At 40.5% G+C, this 23223-nt stretch overlaps 1 protein-coding gene across 1 annotated transcript in view; it reads left to right on the top strand.

Moving 5' to 3' along the window:
- Positions 1-23223, top strand: part of LAMA2 (laminin subunit alpha 2) — a 535204-nt gene that overhangs the window by 476561 nt on the left and 35420 nt on the right. The window contains exons 49-53 of the mRNA XM_072996866.2: positions 1338-1462; positions 1923-2085; positions 9464-9608; positions 12574-12715; positions 20837-20957. Coding sequence (XP_072852967.2) covers positions 1338-1462; positions 1923-2085; positions 9464-9608; positions 12574-12715; positions 20837-20957 — 696 coding nt within the window. The remainder of the gene's footprint in view (positions 1-1337; positions 1463-1922; positions 2086-9463; positions 9609-12573; positions 12716-20836; positions 20958-23223) is intronic.

Below are 23223 nucleotides of genomic sequence, written 5' to 3'. Positions count from 1 at the left end.
TAACCTCCAAAAAGTCCATTGTGAGGAGAAAGATGGCATATAAATAATATAAATTAAATAAATTTGAAAGTCCTGTTCTTAATAACCCTTCTCAGATCTTGCAAATTAAAGGCTGTGGCTTCCTTTATTGAGCCAATCAATTTTACATGAGGTATTTGCCTTTTTGTTTTCTTCTGCCTTCCACTTTTCCTAATATTCTTGCCCTTCCGAGTGATCCTTCTCCTTCTATGATATGTCCAAATCCAGTAACTTTTGTCTAGTCATCTTTGCTTCTAGTGAGAATTCAGGTTGGATTTGATCTCGTACTCATTTATTTGTCTTTCCCGCAGTCCACTGTACCTGTAAAGCTCTTCTTTGATATTATTATTATACTAAGGCCCAGTTCAAACAATGCACTGAAGATGGTTTGCAGATATGCAGTTCCATTTTGAGATCCACATTGCTAATGTTTTTCACCAGCTTCTATCTGGCTTGTATTTCAAAAATAAATAGATACATAATTGCTTGTATAACTGGCTCAGATAATAAATATTCTTTTGGAGGTTGTAATTAAAACAGTGTGTAATCATTCTGTAGAACACATTCACGGAAAACCTAGACAGCATTAAAAATCTGCGTGACTCAACATCACCTTGACCAAAATCCTACTGGGCATTTATGGGCATGCAAAACGAGTTGCTGAGATTGTTGCAGCTGATGGACAAAGTGCTGGGCATGTGTCAGATGCGTAAACAGGGAGAGAACTGAGCACATGACTGACATGCAAATGAAATCTTGCCGATTTGTCATGGCAACTTCCACAATTCCTCTTGTGTACACATAAAGGTCCAGTAAGATTCTGGCCTGTGAACAACAGGATTTCATATGCTGTCAGGACTGATCTCTTAATACTCTAAACTTAAGATGGAACTATACTGTATGATGATTTCTACTGTAAGTCAGTAAGGGGTAACTTTAACTGGTTCTATACAGTAACTGTAATTTTTTATAGTCGCAAATATACGGTCTCATTAAATGACAGAGAGAGAATACCATGTGACTGAAATACTGTTCCAGACTGAATCTCATGCTAATTTGTGGTTCTTGAAATGACAGAATGGATGGGGGAAGGGTCTAGTTTGTACCACAGATCAATGGCCTGTAACAGTTTGATGTGTTTTTAGATAACTAAAAATTAAACATTTTAGCTACTAAGAGTGGGAAAGTGTAGTAACTTTAAAACTGTAACCATAAAAGGTAATTACTACCTTTCAAGTGGCCCTTGGAATGCTAGCTGTTTATTTTTCAAGCTGTGGTGTCCCACAACAAAGACATCAGAACTGATTTTGTATTTCCAGAAATCTGAGGCTGTCAGAGTCACAACGTTTACTGGCTGTATGGGAGAGACTTATTTAGACAGCAAACCAATTGGGCTATGGAATTTCAGAGACATTGAAGGAGAATGTAAAGGGTGTGCTGTCAGGTAAAAGTCCTCTGTACCTTCTCCATTTATATTCTTTCAAATGTGCAAATTATGTAAGACCATAATTTTGCTTTTAAAAAATCAAAACGAATTGTTACTTACATGTTTGTGTTTCTCATTTGGCCATTTCTAGCATTTTCTATGTAAGGGTGACATTTTTAGACTACCATAGCTTATCGTAACATGAGAACCATGCTCATCAGAGTCCAGTCATTTCTTTTCACAAATCGTGTTATAGGAGATTGATCTGAATTCACTGATGTTGTTGCTCAAGAAATGCCATTATTTGAAAATATAGCGAGGGACTAACGGATCAGTTTCAAAGTATGTCCATATTACTGTATTGCTAAAAGATCTGTACTATGTAGATTTTCCAGCTTCAGTGACTGCTTTTTTCAGTTACATGTTCCGGAGTTCAAGGGAATCTTATTTGGATTTTGACTGTTCCTTTTCTCCTCAGCCCTCAGGTAGCAGACGGTGAGGGCACTGTTCAGTTTGACGGGGAAGGCTATGCTATGGTGAGCCGCCCAATAAGATGGAATCCAAATATCTCTATGGTCATGTTCAAATTCAAGACATTTTCTTCCACTGCTCTTCTGATGTACCTTGCTACAGTTGACTTGGTAAGCCTTACTTCATCTCATTTGTGCACCACCTTTTCTCCAGAATTGGGACTCAAGGTGGCTTACAGGACTATATAATACTGTAACAGACTGAAATACAGTAAAATGGCAAACATTAAAATTGAATTAAATTCAGTTACATGATTAAAATGCCGTGAATATTAAAGCTCTTTTAACAAAAGACTTTAAAAAACGATGAAGCCTTTTCTGACTTCTATTGTTAACGTCATGGAGAATGCAGTTCCTTGTAAGCAGAGATTAAAATGTATGTTATGAGGCTCATGATGGATGCCACTTAAATGAAGGCTTGTGTGAAGTCATTTATAGCTAAAACAGGGTGATTTATGATGACACAGCACAACAGCTTGTATAATGCTGTTAGCAGAATTCTAGGCAGATCATTTCAATTATTATGTGAACTACTTCTAATGGATATCACTTTTTGAGCTGCATTACTGAAGAATCATCAATATTGGACTGCATGGCTGTCAGCTAGTTTCTTTGATCATTTATAGTCAGGCTTAATGTGATTTAGAAAAATATTTCATTGCAATACTTTCTGTATTAAGAAATGTATATGACTATTTGTGATATTCCTTGGTTGTAAAGTTGGTCATACACTTCTCTGAAGACACTTTGAGCCATGATTCATCTCCGCCTGAGGGTATAGATGCTGTATGTGAGTGGGTGTACACGGAGCTTAGCAAAGTCCTGCTTCTCCCCTGTTCCCCTGTCCCATGTGTATCCAGTCAATCATAGACAGACAGTGCACATAGGAATATTATTGAAAATGGGAGGACTCTGTACACATCACTAGCCAAGTTTGTTTGTTTGTTTGTTTGTTTGTTTGTTTGTTTGTTTATTTATTTATTTATTTATTTATTTATATCCCGCATATCTGGTCACTGTGACCACTCTAGGAGGCTAAAAGCAAAGTGTGCTGCTTATATACTGCCCTATAGTGCTTCAAGCACTCTCTGGGTGGTTTACAAGTTAATTATGCAGGCTACGCATTGCGGCCGCCCCAGTGAGCTGGGTACTCATTTTACCGACCTCGGAAGGATGGAAGGCTGAGTCAACCTTCAGCCGGCTACCTGGGATTGAACCCCAGGTCGTGAGCACAGTTTTGGCTGCAGGACAGCAGTTTAACCACTGCACCATGAGGCCTTGCACTGCAGAGGCTACTTGAGTTGTTCTCAGGTAAACTGAATAGTAATGAGGAAGTATAGATGTATAGATGGAGAATACGGGGAGTGTACATTGAACTCCCAGCTCCCACAAGAATTCAGAATATCTTTTAGAGTGATAAACCATCAGAGCTCCATCCATGAGCAGGTAAAAAATGTGATTATATGTAAATAATGTGTTATTTCAAAAGAAATACTATTTTTTACAGGACACTAGTTTATTATCTTAGTTCTTTCTTTTAATTTCAACAATAGCATCTAGATCAGATGTGCTATACAGATGACAAGAGGTGCTACATATGTTAGAGAGGCTATCTGCAATGAAATGAATACCGACAAATGTCTTAAGAGACATATATGAATGTCAGGAAACACTAATGGCACAAGCAAGCATGGACAATCACGTAGAATGTATTTGTCAGAATTCATTTGTATATGTCCAGACATGGGAAGGTGTATCTCCATGTGCATATTAAGAAAAGCAACTGTTATTATGCCCTAATGAATGCTGATGTTTACCAGATGTTGAACATTATGTGAAACACATGCATTAAAAATGGTTGATCAAATCAAAGTGAGCAGAAAAGATATATGAGCACATGTATCTTTTTCTGGTGTTTTCTTTCTGCTGGATAGCTCAGTGGTTTAGGCAGAGATTGATAATTCAGTTCCTCGCTGTGCCTCTTTGACAGGTCCACAGAGTCTCTTCCAGCTCTGCAGATTTATTTATTTATTTTAGACCACACTATTCCTCCAGATTCTTTGTCTGTATCAGAGACTGCTACTAGTGTTCCTCTAGGTCTAGAAACACGTGTGGGTATCAGAGATCAATCATATGACTATTCGGAATGGGATTAGAAGATTTATTCCTAAAATGAGATCCATTATACAAAAAAATCTGCCTATCTTAATTACCTAATTAATGCCTAATGCAAATGTTGGTATTCTGGCTTTTCACTTTATTTTCTTCTTATCGGTCCAGAATCTTAATACAAAATTAATATAAAAAGGTGACAATAGTATATAGAAAAAATTGGAAAAATCCTTCTGCCTGATATAGTTCCTTTTTTGGAAATATGAAGAATATATATTTGTATGTGTGCAAATACCTACCAGGATTGGGTGGAAACAACAGAAGAGAGGCATGTACTATATCTTTAAGAATATTAATTTGACACAGTAGACTGGATGTTTGCTTCTCAGAGTAGGTTTTTGTTCTTTTTTGTGGCCTCTGTGAATGCACACATATGGGTATTGTCTACACCTGCGCTGACTCTCTTGGAAGATTCTAGAGTTAAAAGTAACAATTTTATGGTGTGATCCTCCACAAGGTATATGCTCCTCCCACCCACCATCTTCCCCAGTTCCTTTTTTCCGACGAGCTGAACGGTTATCAGGAAAGATAGAGCGCTTCGCTATTTGCCTTCTGGCTATTTTTCTAGGCTCTTTTGAGCTTTTGTTTACTTATCTTTAGTTTTATTGCCTACTTAGTGATCCTCCGCATCTTTTTGTTTGCCTAATCGGCTTCCCGCTGTTTTATTCCTTCCCTTTTCCCCCTTCCCCTTCCCCCCCACTAGTTCTTTGCTTATGGTCTCGCCATCTCCTTTCAAACACTGTACTACTTGTACGAATAAAATCGCACTTTCCAGTGGTCATAGTCAGTGTCTTTTTTGCCTGGGCGAGGAACATCCGACCCATTCGTGCCCCGCTTGTAAGAACCTAACCAAGCCGGCACTTAAGCAGAGGCTCCAAAGACTTCGGTCTTACCTTTGGCAAATGGCCATGAATCCTCCTACTGCATCTTCAGAGGCTGCTAGATCTCCTGCCCTCTCAGCTGATAGACTTCCAGCGGGCCAGTCTACCTCTGATTCTACGTCTGTGCTACCAGCTAAGGACACTGTTGAGAAAACAAAGTTGTCTGGGAAGCACAAGTTGCCCTCCTCTGAAAAATCTCGAGTGCACGATCCAGGCTCGAAGAGAAAACCTAAACCTGCTCCTAAGAAGCTCAGGAAGGACAGGCTTCCCTGCGTGGAGCCCCCTCAGCCTTCTCTACCTTCCCCCGTCCTCGAGGAATCACCCCAAGAAGCCTCTGATTTAGCCTCGGATGGAGATGAAGTCCATGATGTTACGGGGGCCCCCCATGATGCCGCTCCAAACCCTGAGCATTGGCCTCATTGCGGCTGTGCCACAGTCCAGCCCAGCCTCGGCCCATTCCAACCCTGACTCAGGGCAGGCAGCTGAAAGCTTGGCATCCAATCCGGAGGTTCCCCCTTCTCCACCACGGAAGAGAATGGAGAAATGAAAGCACCTCTCTCCATTGAGGTCTGTGGCATTGCAAGGCAATTTTTGCCCCTTCTCCATGGTACCGTATCAGTGTTTTGACCCCTACATCTGGCAAACCCTGTATGAAAGGTACCAGTCTGAACAGGCTAAACAGCCTCGAACGATGCCGGAACTCTCTCTTTATGGACTCGAACCACCTCCGCGCGTCCACTTCTGCCCCCAGCAGTTTCGGCTTCATCTGCATGCCTTTCTGCCCCATCTAAGCCGACCTCACTACCTCAGAAGCGAGACAAGGCTCGCAAAGCCTTACCCCCACGTTCTGCACCTCCGATGCTGGACCCGATGCCATCTCAAGACCCTTTCGAGGTCCTGTTGAATCAGTGACACCAAGCCCCGTTGACAGAGGGTTTCAGTCAGTCAGACTACCCTTCATCTCCAGACTCTCCTGCATCTTCGGAGGCACAACATTCTGAGTCCTCCCATGAACCTGAGCTGCCCCCTCCACTTCCAGATACAAGGGATAGCCATGCTTCGTTTTCTTCCGACGATTTCTCTTCCTACTCTACCCTTATCTTCCAGATGGCACAAGCCCTGCACCTCGATACCAAACAGCCCCCATCTGCTAAAGCCGACCTGGTGTTCAACAACATCCCTATTTCGGACTCCCTCAACGGTTTTTACTCAAAATACTTTACTGTTCCTAAGAAAGATGGAGGCCTCCAACTTCACTCACCTCAACTGTTTCATATCTCCCTGTAAATTCCGCATGCTCACACTGGACTCTATTATCCCTTTGCTTTCCCAGGGAGACTAGTTCATAATTATCGACCTGCAGGACGCTTATTTCCATGTCTCCATTCATCCAGACCACCAAAAATTCCTCGGATTTCATTTCAACAGCACCACCTTCCAATTCTGTGCCCTCCCGTTCAGGCTCTCTACCGCCCCCTGGACTTTCACCAAGTGCATGGCACCGGTAGCCACCTTCCTCTGCCTGCAGGGAATAAACATTTATCCCCACATCAACGACTGGTTGATAGTGGTGACATAGTACCATGATGCCATAAAGGCATGAGACACAACTCTCCATACTCTTCAAAGTCTTGGTCTCAAGATCAACCTCGAAAAATCGCACCTGATCCCAAAACAAACAGCAAAGTTCATCAGCATGGAGGTAGACTCCCTCCGCACAAGAGCGTTTCTGCATCCAGAAAGAATCAGAAACATTCAAAAGGTTGTTTGCCTTTTCCAAACACATCACTCCATTTTGGCGCATCACGTCCAACACCTCCTAGGTCTCATGGCATCGACGACGGCCGTCGTCCAACACGCCAGGCTCAAAATGAGGTCTCTGCAAGCATGGTTTCTTTCCCTCTTCAATCCAATCACAGATCCTCCATCTTCTCTACTGCTGGTAACACCAGAACTAGCCTCCCAGCTCAACTGGTGGACTTGCCCAGACAACCTTCTCATCGGCAGACCTTTCTCCCCCCTGCAACCTTCCATACAGGTCACAACTGACGCCAGCCCCACGGGAGGGGGTGCCCACTGCCTTCAGCACACAGTCCATGGGCTCTGGTCAACACAAGAGCTGCCACTTCACATAAACCATCTAGAACTGTTGGCAATCATCAAAGCATTCCATGCCTTTCTTCCCCTGATCCAAGGACAGGTAGTGCAGTTGGCAACAGACAACACCACTGCACTCTTCTATGTCAACAAGCAAGGAGGCACCCATTCCCCTTCTCTGTTCTACCTAGCTGTCGACCTCTGGGAGTGGTGCTATTCCAACCATGTTTTCCCTATTGCCGTCCACATTTCCACCGACAACAACACCTTAGCTGATCGGCTCAGTCGGCTTCCAACAAGAACTCACGAATGGACTCTGAACGATGTCATATTTCGGCGGCTGAGCCAGGGATGTGGCATGCCTTCAATAGACCTCTTTGCATCCAATGCCATCAAGAAGTGTGCCCAATTCTGCTCCAGAGCAGCAAGGGACAGCACCTCTCTGGGAGACGCATTCCTGATGGACTGGTCTCACGATCTCCTCTACATATTTCCCCCTCTACCCCTCATCCAGAGGGTAATCGTCCGTCCCCGGCAAGATGGGGCCAACACGATCCTCATAGCCCCGTATTGGCCTCGCCAGCCATGGTTCACTCTCCTGGTATCGATGTCGTCCGACATGCTCTGTCTTCCTCTCCACCCAGATCTCCTCTCGCTCGACCACGGCCTCGTCTTTCACCCCGACGTCGCCTCTCTCAGTCTTGCAGCTTGGATGATACTCTCGACGTGATGCAGGTTCTTCTTTGGGCTTGCAGATCTTCCACTGCTCTCCTATATGAAAACAAATGGAAGTCCTTTCTAAAGTATACTCATGACAATGACTTACCTGCTATACCTGTCTCTTTGAAGACCCTACTCACTTACCTCCTGCATCTCTTCAGTTTCAGTCTTTCCCAGTCCATGCTGAAGGGTCTACCTATCAGCCATTATGGCCCATCAACCGGATGACTCCCCTTCCTCCAACTTGTTTTCTCACCCAACTGTCAAGAAATTCCTCAAGAGGCTCAACAACATTTGCCCCCCTCAACAACGTATCACCCTCCAGTGGTCACTGCAGCTGGTTCTTAATGCCTTGATGTGGCCTCAATTCGAGCCCATGGCGTCCATCGACTTCAAATTCCTGACCCTTAAATCGGCCTTCCTAATTGCAATCCCGTCAGCCAAACGAGCTAGCAAGCTTGCAGCTCTCCGAGCCGATCCTCCCTTTATCCAATTTCACCACGATAAAGTGACTATTTTGATGTTTCCTTTCTCCCAAAGGTGGTCTTCGACTTCCACCTCAACCAACTCATCATACTACCGTGCTTCTTCAAATCTCCTTCCTCGTCCCTGGAACATATGCTCCATAACCTCGATGTCAGACGTGCCCTGGCCTTCTATGTTGAAAAGATGAAAACTTTCAGAGAGTCCAATAAACTTTTTCTTTGCTTTCACGGCCCAAACAAAGGGGCTCCAGCCTCCTCTCAATCCATAGCACACTGGATTGTACAGACTATCTCCCTTGCTTACAACTTGTTGGGGAAATCCCCTCCAGAACATTTGACAGCTCATTCAACCAGGGCACTCTCCACCTCTACTGCCTTTCAGCGCGGCACTGAGGTTCCTGACATTTGTCGTGCTGCTACATGGTCCACACTGTCCACGTTTGTCAAGCACTACCAGCTGGGCGTCAGAGCACGCCAAGATGCTGCGTTTGGCAGAGCTGTCCTGTCATCCTTCTTACCGTGACGACCCACCAACCAGTAAGTGCAGGTTGCTAATCACACATATGTGTGCATTCACAGAGGCCACAAAAAAGAAAAAGAGGTTACTTACCTGTAACCATAGTTCTTTGAGTGGTCCTCTGTGAATTCACACAACCCGCCCATCCTTCCCCTCTATCTGTCACGGGTTAACTATGGAATTATTTAATTAATTCTTTCCTTCATACCCGGCGGATAAAATTCAGGAACTGGGGAAGATGGTGGGTGGGAGGAGCATATACCTTGTGGAGGATCACACCATAAAATTGTTACTTTTAGCTCTAGAATCTTCCGAGAGAGGCGCAGACAATAGCCATATGTGTGAATTCACAGAGGACCACTCAGAGAGTAACCTCTTTTTTTGTTAACTAGTCATTAATAAAAGTTGTTTTTGTTACACTCTACCTTGTCATTTGCAATGGGTTTCTCAAACTGAATGCCATCAATTATGATGCCTTCTATGAACTTGAAAGAAAGAAAGAAAGAAAGAAAGAAAGAAAGAAAGAAAACCTTGCATATTACCTATGGTGGGAGTGGAAATGGCAGGTTACCTGCCTTTCAGAAGCTAAATACATTTGCTGATGCTTCTCATTACAGAAAGATTTCATGAGCATCGAACTCAATGACGGGCATATTAAAGTCAGTTATGATCTAGGTTCTGGAACAGCTACTGTTGTCGGCAGCCAGAACCATAATGATGGGAAATGGAAATCATTCACCTTGTCAAGAATTCTAAAACAAGGTGAGTTCCTGCAGTGATAACATCATAAATGTCCTAATTATCTTATCCAGCACAGCTAACTGCCTAATCATGGAGAATATGATGTACAAAATTGCTGGGTTTAGAAAGTTGTAAAAGAAAGTGATTTAGCAACTTCTTTTGCTTTCAATTACAGGTAGCTCAGGTTAGCTATGACTGATTGCGGTGTCAAACAGGTCTCTTATTATTTTCTTTTGAAAACTGTAGCTTAATTTTTCAGGTATAATTCTGCCTTACAACTACTTCCATTACATTCTGAAATGCATCTGAATGGGAAAAATGTGGGGGTGTTTTCTTTCATACAGTCCCCTGATGTTGTTCATAAACAAACCTGAACTGTTTCTCTTGGAATGTAAATAGGTTTTATACTTTATGGTGCCTTTCATAACTTGGATCTCTCAAACCTCTTTTGAAAATGTAGTGAGTTAAATGCTGGTGGTGCAATCATCTATCTACAATACACAATGGGTTTTCTTTTGCCAACTGCCACAACCTTTGTGCAGCAAGGAGAAAAGACTTCCTGCAGATCAGGCATTTTAACCCTGTATGATTAACACAGTTGCTGTTGCTTTTTACCTAAAATAAAATCTAGTGGAGGGACTTGCTCAGGTGAAACATATACTATCTGCAGTAGCAAAGCTGTTGTTGGACTTCATATCCCATAAGCCATTGGTGGGTAGCATAGCCGAAGAACAGGAATGGTGGGAAGTGCAACCCAGCAACATTTGGAGGACTGAAGTTTGCTCATTCTGATCTACAGGACATTGAAGCAAACCTACAAGAATGTCAATTAAAGATTAGCACAAATTAAAACATAAATCACAAAATTCATTCAAAAATCACTAATTCATTGATTTGTATTTGTATGAATCAATGCCCCTGATGAATCACAAATAGAGATGGGGGTATCCGTATATGAATAACTCCACACAACTGGACGTAATGAGGGTCCAGCCCCCTGGGGCCAGATCGTCCACTCATGTGTCCACTGCTGCTACCAGGTCTGCTCTCCTAATCGCTCTGGAACTCACAGTTCAGTATCCACTCCTGGCAGAAGGAGAGAAGACAAGTCTCCCTGCAAGACTGATGAGTGGATAGCCAACCACGAACTCTGGAGCAATTGGAAGGGGGAGTAGAGCTGCCACGAGCAATGGACACATGAGTGGACGGTCCTTGTTATATCCACCTGTGCGGGGGCATTCATATTTGTATACAAATACCCCCATCTCTAATCACGTATCAGTGAATTTTTAGTGATTTTTTTCGTAGATTTGTTTGGCTATAGAATGCCCCTCTAGGCACCTAGAGACACCAAGGTTTCAGAAAAGTGTCCTCTGATGCTCCCCTACAATCTCTTGAGGTTTGGTGCAAATTGGGTTTCAGATGCCCAAGTTATACACCCACAAAGAGGCCCTCCAGGAAACTCCCACCCAGGTGCCTAGAGATACCAAGACCGTAGAGAAGCGTCCCATGACTCTCCTAAACAATCCCTCCAAGTTTGGTGAAGATTGAGTTTCCCCAAGCCAGCTGCTAAAGGCACTTTCGGGGGGGGGCACTTTGTGAGTGTATAACATGGAAGTCTGAAACCTCATCTTCACCAATCCTGGAGAGATTGTAGAGGAGAGAAGGTAGAAGGATCTGTGATTTTGGTGTTTCTAGATGCCTGGGATGAATGTACCTTGGGGGGCCCTCCTTGTGGTTGTAAAGTTGGACGTTCAAAACCCAAACTTCACCAACCTTGTAGGGCTTGTAGAGGAGAGTCAGTGAAAGCTTTCCTGCAAATTTGGTGACTCTAGGTGCTTGGGGGGACATTTTATAGAGTTTTAAAGTAAAAAATAAATTGAGAAATGATTTGTTGATACATCAGAAAAAAATTGTAAATTTGTGTTTCATTAACCTTGATGAATCAAAACAAATCACCTTTTTTCTGATTTGGGCCCATGTTTAATGTCAATACAATTAGTGAAAGTTCCAGGAGTTCACATGTGAAACTCCTTGCCAAATTCAAAACACACAAAGATAAAGAGGGAGACCAAAGGAGGTGACAGAGGTGTGAGAAGGAACCTTACATGCTACAGAGAGTGTAAAGTAAGATAGCTAATATCCATAGCTATCAGGTTCAAGCTTTCCCTCCTTACAAATGCTGAAATCCAGTGGTAAGTCAAAACTAGAGTAGCCCCATTGGGACTTTGATGAATCAACTCGTCTATAAGTTCCATTGACTCAACAAGCCTAATCTAGTTGTGAATGACTATTGGATTTGCGAGTCAACAAAGCAGACTCACTGAATACCTAAGATTTATGTGAGTCTTCTTGACTCATCCTTCACAATTTACTTCATTGCTCTATTCAGGCTAGAACTGACACTTGGAGGCATGCCAGAATAGGACTGCAGCCTGTGTACACAAAGCCATTGGAACTGAATCTGATAGACCTTAGATGTTTCTATTGTAGTTAGTTTGTATGGGACATTCCACTTAAACCATTCTGAAAATACTACCTGAATCGTTCCTTATGATCAAGCAAACAAACATTATTTGAGGAAAAAAATATCTTCAGTGAGCAGTCTGTGCTACTCTATGTGTAAACTTTTTTGCTGTGGTGTATCTTCTTGTGCTTATGGTTTCACCTCTTCTGTGTGTTCTTTATTACTTTCCAATATGTTCTGCAATATGTACTGCACTGTTTGAATAACAGCACTTCTCTCAGCAAGCATTAATACCAATGTGCTTGTATTAAATCGGAGAGACATTATATGAGTAAAAGATGTCATCAGATAGAACATACTTTGGGCTGTTTTTCTTTATTGTATTGAAAATAACTTTTCAAATTTTCTTAAGGCATATGAACCATGAATGTTTGCTCAGAAGTGGAAGAAATAACTATAAACATTTGAAACCTTGCTCAGATTAAATCTACATTAAACATTTTCTTTATACTTCCTCAGCTAATATATCAATTGTAGACATAGACTCCAATCAGGAGGAGAGCATATCAACAACTTCTGCAGGGAAGCACTTCGGCCTCAACTTGAAAGCTGATGAGCCTATCTATTTTGGTGGATTGCCCACACTGAGAGGAAATCTAAGGTAAAAATATTTAACAAATAGACAACAGCAGGGCTTCAGTAACAAAAGCGTTGCTATTATTTGGTTTTCATATTACTGCAGAGAAGCAATATAGTTCCATGCAGAATAGACAGACTCTTTATTTTGCAATCAACAGATCGTTGCAATATTAAAATAAAATTAACTTAATATAGCAATCTGTCATACCATAAGTATTTATTTATCAAAAAATACAATATGAAGTTGTATAATACTGATATTTATAGATAAAATTAAACTGTAAGAAAAAGGTAATTTTCTGATTATTTAAACCAGCTTAACTGGATACCTCACATAAGTAGAATAATGAAACTTTAAATTTTTTAAATATATATAACATTGGACTTATGATCTCTGGGAATTTATACTCTGAATCTTTATGACAACTTACACCAATATTATCCAGATACTTAGCTCTATATATAGTGACTTCGACAGCAAATGTTTGAACTCTATTTATTATGTGCAATTTAGTTGTTTGTAATAAATAGCTTAATTTTTTTGAGTTGCTCCTATTTTTTCCTTTTTTTTAAAAAAAAAAAGACTAAACATTTTTCTCTTATATCCATGTATAAAGGGCATTCAAGGACATAATGAACCAGGTCCTCAAGACCTGGTTTTCCCATATACACAATCTGTCTTGTATTGGGATGCTCTGAAATCTACCCCATTTTATCATAGAGTTCATTTGTTCAAATCTTAAATGTGTGTATGCTATTCTATATTGCATATCTAAGGAAATCTAAGGTAATAGTATTTAACACATAGAGAGCAGTACGGCTTCAGTAACAAAAATTTTGTTATTATTTGGATTTTAAATTAATTCAGACAAGTAATATAGCTCATACAGAAATAATCTTGTACTTTGCTCTATTTATGTCTGCTAAGAGCATGGGGATCTGCAAGGTGGGCCCCAAGGCATTCTCTTGCCTGAGCTACAATGGTGATCATGACGTGAAGGACCAAAAATTAAAAAATGGCACACATGATAGGGCAAGCATCTGCTGTTGCACTTGAGGGTGACAAATGAAGAGGCACAGGATATGGAACATATAGATCACAGCATGGAAGACACTGTTCTATCCTCCATGAGAAGGAAATGTCTAGAGAGTTTAAGAAGAATAGTTGTAACAGCTGCCATCCCACCTCCCTCGTTTGCATTTGTGGCTTAAGAAGGGTCTCACTCTATTAAATGGTCCAACCAGTCCTGGATATCCTTCTACATTAGAAGTGCACAAAAGGCGACCTCCGGTATTGCATGGCTATTCAAATAAATGTTATGCAAGCCATTTCTGATTGGAGGGGGCAGTCCAAATAAAACATCATGACTTTTTAATGGGCTTTTTAATCAGGAACATATTTGGGGAGGGCGAGAGTGAGGAAGGAATGATGGAAAGAGAGAGAGAAGAGGGCAAAGAAAGAGAAACAACAAAAAGACAGAGAGGTACCAAGGAGAGAGGGTAGAAAGAGAAGAGGGAGAAAGAGAGAAGCCAGAGAGAGAGAAAAAGAGTGTGTGGGGGGGGGGTGTGGGTGTGTGCGCCAGAGAGAAAAATGGAAAGAGAATGATGAACCATGGAGAGAATGAGTATCAAGTGCTGCTTGGCCCTTACCTCTGCTAGCGCATCACTAACTGATTGAGGACAGTGAAGGAGACCAGCCTTTAGCAATTTTTGAGCCAGGCACATTTTGAAAAAGAACTTAAGAAGTCTTCTGAAAGGCAAGCTGGACACCTAGTGTGACCATTGTGGCAGAGAACATGCTTGACAATGCCAGTGAGGCCAGCATTGACACCCAGTTACCCTTCTGAAATATGATAAGAAGAGGGGGAGAAGTACAGTCATCCTTCCAGTCATCCTCCCTCAGCTTGACCTGTCCAATAGTATTATTGTAAAGAAGAAATGAAGAGAGGAGGGTTGGGTTATACAAGCTATTTTGATCTCTCTGGGGGAAAGCAAGGTATAAATACATCCCCCAGTTTGACAGTTGTGGCACAGGGGTCTTATAATTGGCAGACAAAAAACAGCCATGCCAATTGCTTTGTGTTTGGATAAGAAGTTGTTAACTTATGAGAAAAGGAATTAGGTTCTGAGATTTTCCTTTGCTTGGTGTATCATTTTCTGAAGGCTAGTGAGCATAAAAGGGGTTCCTGTAGACCATCTTGACACTGATGGCATTGTCAACATTCAGACTAGCCTTAACTGTATAAACGACCTCCTAGCTAGGGATGTTGGAAATTAATCAGTACTCTTGGGGGCACAGTGTGTGTGAGGAAATTTGAATGTGACAAAATAATAATAAAATAAATTTCCTCTAATTATGCAGCAGATAAAATGATTCAGTCAGGAACCTACAGAGCCGATGGGCTTCAAGTCTTTCTCAGTAGATGATCCATTATTTGTTGTAGTTTTAGAAGAGCTAGCCATGTTAGCCTTTGTTTTGTTTTGCCTGACATTATTTGTTATTTTAAATCAATTGGCACTTACTGTCTCAATACATTCACTCAGAGACTGTGCTAATGAGAAAGAATAAAATGTTTCTATTTACAGACATAAGTGTGTAAAAAATGTTAACTTGTTATATCACTGTGCTTAACTGATTCATTAGCTTCATTACTGACTTGTTACATAGCTGACAGAACACATCACTCTAACTGTCCACTCCTGACTCCATTGCTAACCCTGATAAGAACCTTGACTGGAGAAAAGGTGGAAAAAAGAATGTGAAATAGAGAAAGAACTATTGGCTGCTGGATTGACTGACATCCACCCCAGACTAGAAAAGTCCCTCCCTTTCAAAGCCTCTTAAAAGGCACCATATGCAGATTGCAATATATCCAACAAAAATTGCTGTGTCCTTGGGATTAGACCTAAACCACTTTTGGCTCTTTGTTGGCAGATTTGAACCAGCAAAGTAGCCCTAGTGGTGTGTTGCTGCATTGGCAGCTGGCAAAAGACCATTCTGGGCAGCAGAAGAGGCTTACGCCTGATCCTAACTTTATACCTTCACCATACCACTGAGTTAGGATTCCACTGTTAGTTATATTTCTGTCTGAATCAGAACGCTCTAACCCAGTTTTCAGCTTTTCCCTTATAAGAAAAGTATTTCCTTAAGGAAATAAATCTCCATGTGCCCAATAAGAGGATGTAGCCTACATGCTAATAGGATTTGGATCACAGAACAACATGACTAAAAGATTTATATTTTATTCTTGTTGGCTGTATTTCTGATTTCTTGCAAGCTGTGCTGTGAACTTGGTGTAAGGTAAGATATAAATCTTTTCAATAAATAAACATCTACCAGCAGTTCATCTATTTTCACACATTAAAAAAATAATCTGTCATGCAGTGCTGAAGTCCTCTTTGCTGTCAGCTATCAATCAAGAAATGTGTTATATGGTCTTCCAACATGGTTTCCACATTAGACCTTCTCCTGGAGAGTGTGTGGGAAAGGCCCAGTGGTTTCGGACATTGGTTGCTCCCGTAAGACCGTGCTCCCTCTCAGTGGTGATTAAGTAACCTTTTTGGACTGCAACTCCAGGGCAAATGGCACAACTGTAATTTTAAAAGTGTAACTTTGCCCAACTTTAATCAAAATTGCTATTTGACATCTCGAACCTGGGAAGCAGAAGAACTCTGCAACCTCAACTATGCTTTAGGAAGAGCAGATGTGAACAAGTCCTTCTGTCTATTAGCATGTGGGGTACTGGTGTGCTGAACTGGAAGGGCACTACAGATATGAACAAACTTTTCTTCCTGGGAGTGCTCCAGGTTCTTAGAGAGACAGAGTGACCACAGAGTCCCTACATTTATAATAATTGTGTGGAGGAAGAAATTTCAACAGCTCTAGCTTGCATTAAAATTGGTACCGGCTGAAATTTCCTCTTAAAGGTTAAGGAACTATGTCCTCTTTTTCCTGTGGTTGCTCCATAGGAGGTTTCTTCTACTTGTAACCATTGCATCAGAGAGTGGTTGCTTGAGTCCATTCTGCCATGAATGGAAAGTTTCAAGAATCCCTTCCATCAGGCCTGCCTTCCTAATGTTGGAGGTTGCTGATTTCAAAATACATGTGTTCGTTAAAGTAGTCCATACTTGAACAAGTTTTAAAAATTGATTTTATTGGGGGAATTGTGTTTGTTGGGGGAAAAATTATAAATAAAATTGTGTGTTGTTTTTTTCTCTTTTTTTCCCTTTCTCTCCCCTCCACACCTTTTTTGTGTGTGTGGTCCTAGCATGAAATCAAGGTAAACGACATCAAATTTAAATCAGTACTTGCATGTTTTATGCTTTGCATGGGTCCATGCAGCTTGCAACAGGCGGCAAAGCAAAAAAAAAAAAAAAAGCAATTTGTGCTTATACTTGTTCCAGCTGTTGCCCTAGGGCTGTTCATTTGGCAACAGATCCTCCTGCAGCAAAATCAAGCTACTCCTAAGTGTTTAACGCAGTATTGCCGCACACTGCGCGCACACTTGCCACAACAAACACTTAGTAAGCATCTTCACACAGCTGTTTACATCTTGCTGTGCTGTTTTTTTCTTCCCTTAAATTAATCATATCAGGATCCTACTGGGCAGAGGGAGGAAAAAACCTTCATACAGTCAGTTAAAAAAATAAGTTGATGATCCAGCTCAGCATGTAGCAAGTTAGCGATTGAACATATTAACAAATCTTTTGAGAATTAAATATCAGTCTTAAAAAGATGATTTGCATCTTGCTGTTTATTCTTCTAAGTATATTGGAAAAAGAAAGCATATGACTCTCAGAAAAATAAATCATCTTTTGTGATTGACATTCAGGTCTAAAGATGTTTAAAAACATATTGAAATGCAGATTTGAAAATGACTTTCTACCCCAGAATTGTAACCCAGATCACTCACAGCAATGCTTGGGAAAGACTTCACATCACTGGGAAAACCTGCTATCTAATTTTTTTTTCAGTGCAGATTTTAAAAAAATCTGTCCAGCATGTGAGGTCAGGAATATAAGAATTGTACTGAATCAAATTAAAGTCCATTAAATCACAAAGTCAGCAAAAAAAAATCCAAATGGCTATTAAAATAAGTAAGTTTATTAGCCAAAATATTCCATAACAGCTGTGGCAAATCAACTAGATTACAGAATGCTAACTTTCAACATTTGAGATTTAAAGTATTTAAAATTATTTAAATAATACATTACAGTAGCATTTTATATAATAAATTTTACATTTAAATAAAATTAGGCTTCTTATATATAGAACTACCAACCTGTATAAACCTTTGGTTTTATTTACTATTAATCTTTATCAGTTTTTCCCTCAATCTAACAGCTAAGCAACCATATTTAGCAACTTTACAGGATAAAATAATTAAAATAATTCTGGAGGGAAGTGATCACCTTCCCTGTTGAGTCTTGTGGTGGAGTGGTTAAACTGCAATACTGTAGCCAAGACTCTGTTCATGACCTGAGTTCAGTCCTGTACAGTGGACCCTTGACTTACAGACGGCTTGACTTACAGACTTTTTGAGTTACAGACTTCTCTGGCCGCAAAATTTAAGTTTAACTTGCAGACTGAGATTTGACTTACAGACCAGAAAAAAACCAAAATGGAACAAAAACGGCCTGTTACGGGATTAATCGGTTTTCAATGCACTGTAGGTCACTGTAAGACTTGACTTACAGACTTTTTGACTTGAGAACCGCCTTCCAATACAGATTAAGTTCTCAAGTCAAGACCCCACTGTACTCAGGCATCTGACTCAGGTTTGACTCAGCCTTCCATCCTTCCAAGGTTAGTAAATTGAGTACCTAGCTCACTATAGTGGTGGTGGTGGGCGGCAATGTGTAGCCTGTGTAATTGAATTGCAAACTGACCAGACAGAGCTTTAAGCACTATGAGGTGGTAGATAAGCAGCACATATTTTTTTTGCTTTGTTTACAACCTTTTTAATGGAAATTTCCACATAGCAGTCCAAGCTGTATTTTTTAGTTTCTGTTGAGCCAGCAATCCATATTGGATTTTTAAAACTTGAGAAGATTATTGCTCCTCTCTTTAATAATTCTTCCATTGCTTCAAGCAAGACTGCAGTACTTTCTTGAGGCTCCTTTTGTGCAGATGGGGGTTCATACAAAATTAAAACAAGTGTTTAAGTCAAAGGTTTAACTGGAATCTAAATTAAGATTGCACGGCTTATGGAAAAGGCTGACTTACTATTGATCTTTTTTCAGCTGGTCTCCTTCTGTCTTTTTTAGCTGAAAGGTGTGGTAAAATGTTTTGAAAAATAAAAAAAAAGTATAGTGGCTTTTGTAGAAGCAGAGCTAAACCCTGTAACTTCATGGAAATATTTTAGTAACACTGAAACTTGTGTACTTGAAGGCTGAATAATGAAGCAAAATCTCACCCAGTTCTTATTGTGAGAAATGGTATTTCAGTAGGATTGGAAAAATAGGGTGTCCATGTGAAAAGGCTACAGGGCTCTCGTATCTTCTGTAGTTGTGTGGAAGAGGACATTTCAGCACAGATACCTTGTGAAGCCCTATCATCCTTTTCATGTGAGCACTGTATGGAAAAATGAAAGACTGCCTTGGATATTCAAAGCATTCTGTGATTCTTTTCTCTGTTGTATGTGTGTATCCTGTTATACACATGCGTTATTAAAATAAGGGCATGCTGAGAGGCTCCAAATGCCATGTAGATCCCATAGAGTTTAGCCCCGCACAGCCATTTCCCCCACTTTCATGAAGATTAATTTTGTTTGATGGATTCTTTATTCCTCAGCTGTGAAGGCTACAAAACACCTGAGACTGTTGTTGTTTTTTTTTAATAAAGCCACCAGAATTCTGGCTGGGGAAGTTGCTGCAAAAGTCTTGGGGGTGTAATCCAGCTGGTAAGCTACAGAGTTTAGCAAACTACAAATCCCAGGATTCCCTGAGATGGTAATGACATTTAGAGTGATAACCATTTTCTATAAATAGGTAGTATGGTGTGATTGATCTTCAGAATATAAACATGGTTCTTCCTTTAAAAATGATTTAGGGGGGGAAAATACAGGAAAAAGAATCCCAGAATTTTGCTTAGCATATGATTTGGGCCTCAAAGCGCATGAAATTCTGGCAAGTACTCTTGGTCTAGCTAAGCTTGAACTTCTCTAATGAATTACTGGTTGCTGATGCTACAGAAAAGCTTGGCTGTTCTAAGTCAGTGTGTGAAAGAAATGCAAGAGGTGAAGCACAGAAACTTGCAGGCTTAAAGAAAGGAAAGCTGTTCTCTGTTCTCTAGTTCTCTTGCCATCCACAGAGTGGTTTTAGAACCAGAATCTTGCCAGCTACAATATTGTTGCCTTTCTAAACCTGGCAATAAAGTGGATTCCCATCCACCCTCTATTTTTTTAAAAAAAAAGGTTCCAGGTCTTGCAGCTTTTGAAATTCATGCTATGCTTCGCTGAGATGGCTATCCTGCAAAAAGGCAAAATTCCAAGCTCCCCATCCTAAAAGCTACTGTTGACTTCTCAAGTTGTCAAGCCATATTATCCTGTTAGTGTATAATTAAGATTTTGTTGTGCAGATTCAGATATTGTTTTCCATATTTGATATCCCATGATTTAGGATATTTTCATAAGCACTTTCTGTTTGGTAAGTAATTCTTGCCTAGAGTAGATGCACTGAATTAATGGCATGTAAGGTAATTTTTTATTTAGCAAGTTCCCAGTGATTACAGGGTCTGCTTTAGTTGGGACTTAAAACTGGATTTGCGCCCATGTTTTTATGCCAGGCGACCTTTAATATGAAGTGGAGAATTAACTTCAATCTTCTGGAAAGTCAGAGTATTGTAGACTGAATATTATCAATGTTCAAACTGAATTGGGCCTAGTTTTATGCTTTGTAGAACTATAGTTATTTAACTCTTCAGTCCTTATACCCAGAAGATTTTATTTTATTCTAGATCTGTAATTCCCGACCTTGGGTTCCCAGATGTTATTGGACAGATATATTTTCAAAATATGTGTAATAATATTTATGATGACTTGAAATAAAAGCATTGGTTCTCCTTTATTACTATCTACAGCCCTTTTCTTAGAAAAAAACAATCTAAGAACTGGTTAAATCAGCTTTGATCTTCTATTCACAGGCCTGAAGTAAACACAAAGAAGTATGCAGGCTGTCTAAAAGATATTGAGATTTCTCGGACACCATATAATCTTCTGAGCAGCCCTGACTATGTTGGCATTACCAAGGGATGTACGCTGGAGGTTAGTGCCTTGAATGTCCTAGCAGTGACTTCTCCATGTTCTAAGAACAGTCAGTTCACAATTTGTAGTGAGCAAATTTGTGAGATAATAGGAACTCATTCCCTTAATGGCAGGCTGTTGCAAGGTACTTCCCTGCCCTCATCATAATGACATAGTTATAACTTTTTCTATTGAATCATATGTTGAGTTTCCATACCAGTAGTACATACTTCCAGTTTATTTGCTAGAGACTAGCAAATAAACTGATCACATGGTTGCGAGGAGTGGTGTAACTAGAGATGATGACAGCATGGCTTGCCTAAGGCTACGATAAGGTTAGGGAGAGACTAAGAGTCAGGGACATCTCAATACATTTTGCTGCCAGACATCTCTGAAAGCACAAAAAAGTGGCTTTCCCCTCCAAGTTCTGATTTTCTAGCACCGAAGTCAACCAAGTTATTCTGGCACCTTGAAAACTAACTGCTATATTTTAATGTGAGCTTTCATGGACAAGTCCACTTCCTCAGACATAAAAGTAGGACTGGGGAAGTGACTTCATCCACAAAAGCTCACATTAAAATATAATAGTTAGTCTTTAAGGTGTTACACAATGTTTTTGTTGTCTTTATTTTTTAATGTTTCTTTTGTTTTTGCTGATATGCTAGCATAGACTAATACAGCTACCTTTTTCTAACGTTAACCTGGTACCTAAGTTAGCAAAGCCTGCACGTACCACTTACCTACCATTGCAGCAAAATACAATGATAATAAATTGTAACAATTTACTTTCTTTCTATTACACCAAAATCTGCTACTTGAGACAGCTGCCTCGTTCTAGCTAACAATAGGGCAGGTCCTACTAATAGCTACTATGAGAAAAGCTAAATAAATGTGTTATGGGAGAAACCAGAATATGGAGTTTCAGTATTGCTCTAAAATGAGACCATTTCATTTCAGAGGGTTACACAGAAACAGTTCTTGACAGATTGGATTTAGAATGGTTCCTAATCATCAGCTGAAATGGCTGTGCGTATTGGCTGTGCTTAAGCAATTTCACATAAAAATGGTGACTTATTATTCAGTGACATATAGCACCTCTTCAGTGCACTCTAATATCTCCCAGTATGGAAAGGAGTAGAGCCACGGGCTGTGCAAATCATCCTTTATTTATGAGTTGGACAAGCTGAAGTGCTAACCCTATGTAATAAAGCCATGACAAATAATGGAGCCTCGCAGATAAGTGGATGGTTTTTGAAGTGTAAGCAAACTGCCATGTTGTGGGGAAATCTCAGGTTTAAAAAAACCATAAAGTGTTGGTTTTAAAATAATTTCCAAAATCAATACCACAGCTGAAGCTCACTTTTGGCATTAGACTATCCATAAAACATACCAGATAGCAGTATTGTACAGATGAGAAAAGGAATATCAAAGAGGTGTTTTTTTGATGATGATGTGTGACACCAAGAGAGCAGTGGTCTCATGAATCCAGATCTAGTAAGGTTGAAGCCTTAGTAGCAGAGGCAATGGTGTTACCTTCCATCTCTACCCTGGTTCTCTGGTGCTAAGCTTACAGTCTGTGGGACAGAAACAGGTTTTCTCAGGAACAGAATATGGCATGTGATCCCTGATGTAATACAAAGCCTGTGAGGGTGGTTTTGTCTTGAGTAGGCATGTCTGGAAGTCTTCCAGATATTGCCATGATATTATTCAGTCTGTATCTGAATAAAGGTCCTACCAATCGGGAGACATACTGACCTACTTCTTGCCCTGGTCCTATAGGAACAGGCTTTCCTTCCCTGAATGGGGAAATGCAAACAACTATAACCTAGGGGTGAGCTGTGCAATGCCACCTGCTTCACAGATGTAGTATTATACTGAGAGTATTGTGCTTTATCGGGAATCTTTTCAACCTTCTTAAGTGTGAAGTCCAATCGTTTCCCAAGAACAATTTGCAGTTACACCATTAATTCTAAGAATTCTAGGAATTGCAGCCCAAAATCTCATATCACCCAAATCACCTGTGGCTTCCCCTGCCAGGCTTTCCAATGATTATACTTTGACTACCAGCTTCTGTAACCTTCCTGGTTCCTGCTGCTTTCTCTTGTTGATTTGCTTTTTTAAAGTGCTTCCTGGAAATCATAGTCCTGCTATCCATTGAAGTCTATAGAGGGTTGTTCCTCCCAATGAACTTTAATTCCCAGGAAGCACCACCACAACAGAAAGCAACAGGAACAGGAAAGCTGCAGAAGTTGTGATGGAGGTAAAATCACTGTAAAGGGAAGGTGCA

Source organism: Pogona vitticeps, chromosome 1, assembly GCF_051106095.1.
Source record: "Pogona vitticeps strain Pit_001003342236 chromosome 1, PviZW2.1, whole genome shotgun sequence".
Taxonomy (NCBI): domain Eukaryota; kingdom Metazoa; phylum Chordata; class Lepidosauria; order Squamata; family Agamidae; genus Pogona; species Pogona vitticeps.
The sequence above is the reverse complement of the archived record's forward strand: the minus strand, read 5'-3'. Positions and strand labels throughout refer to the sequence as shown.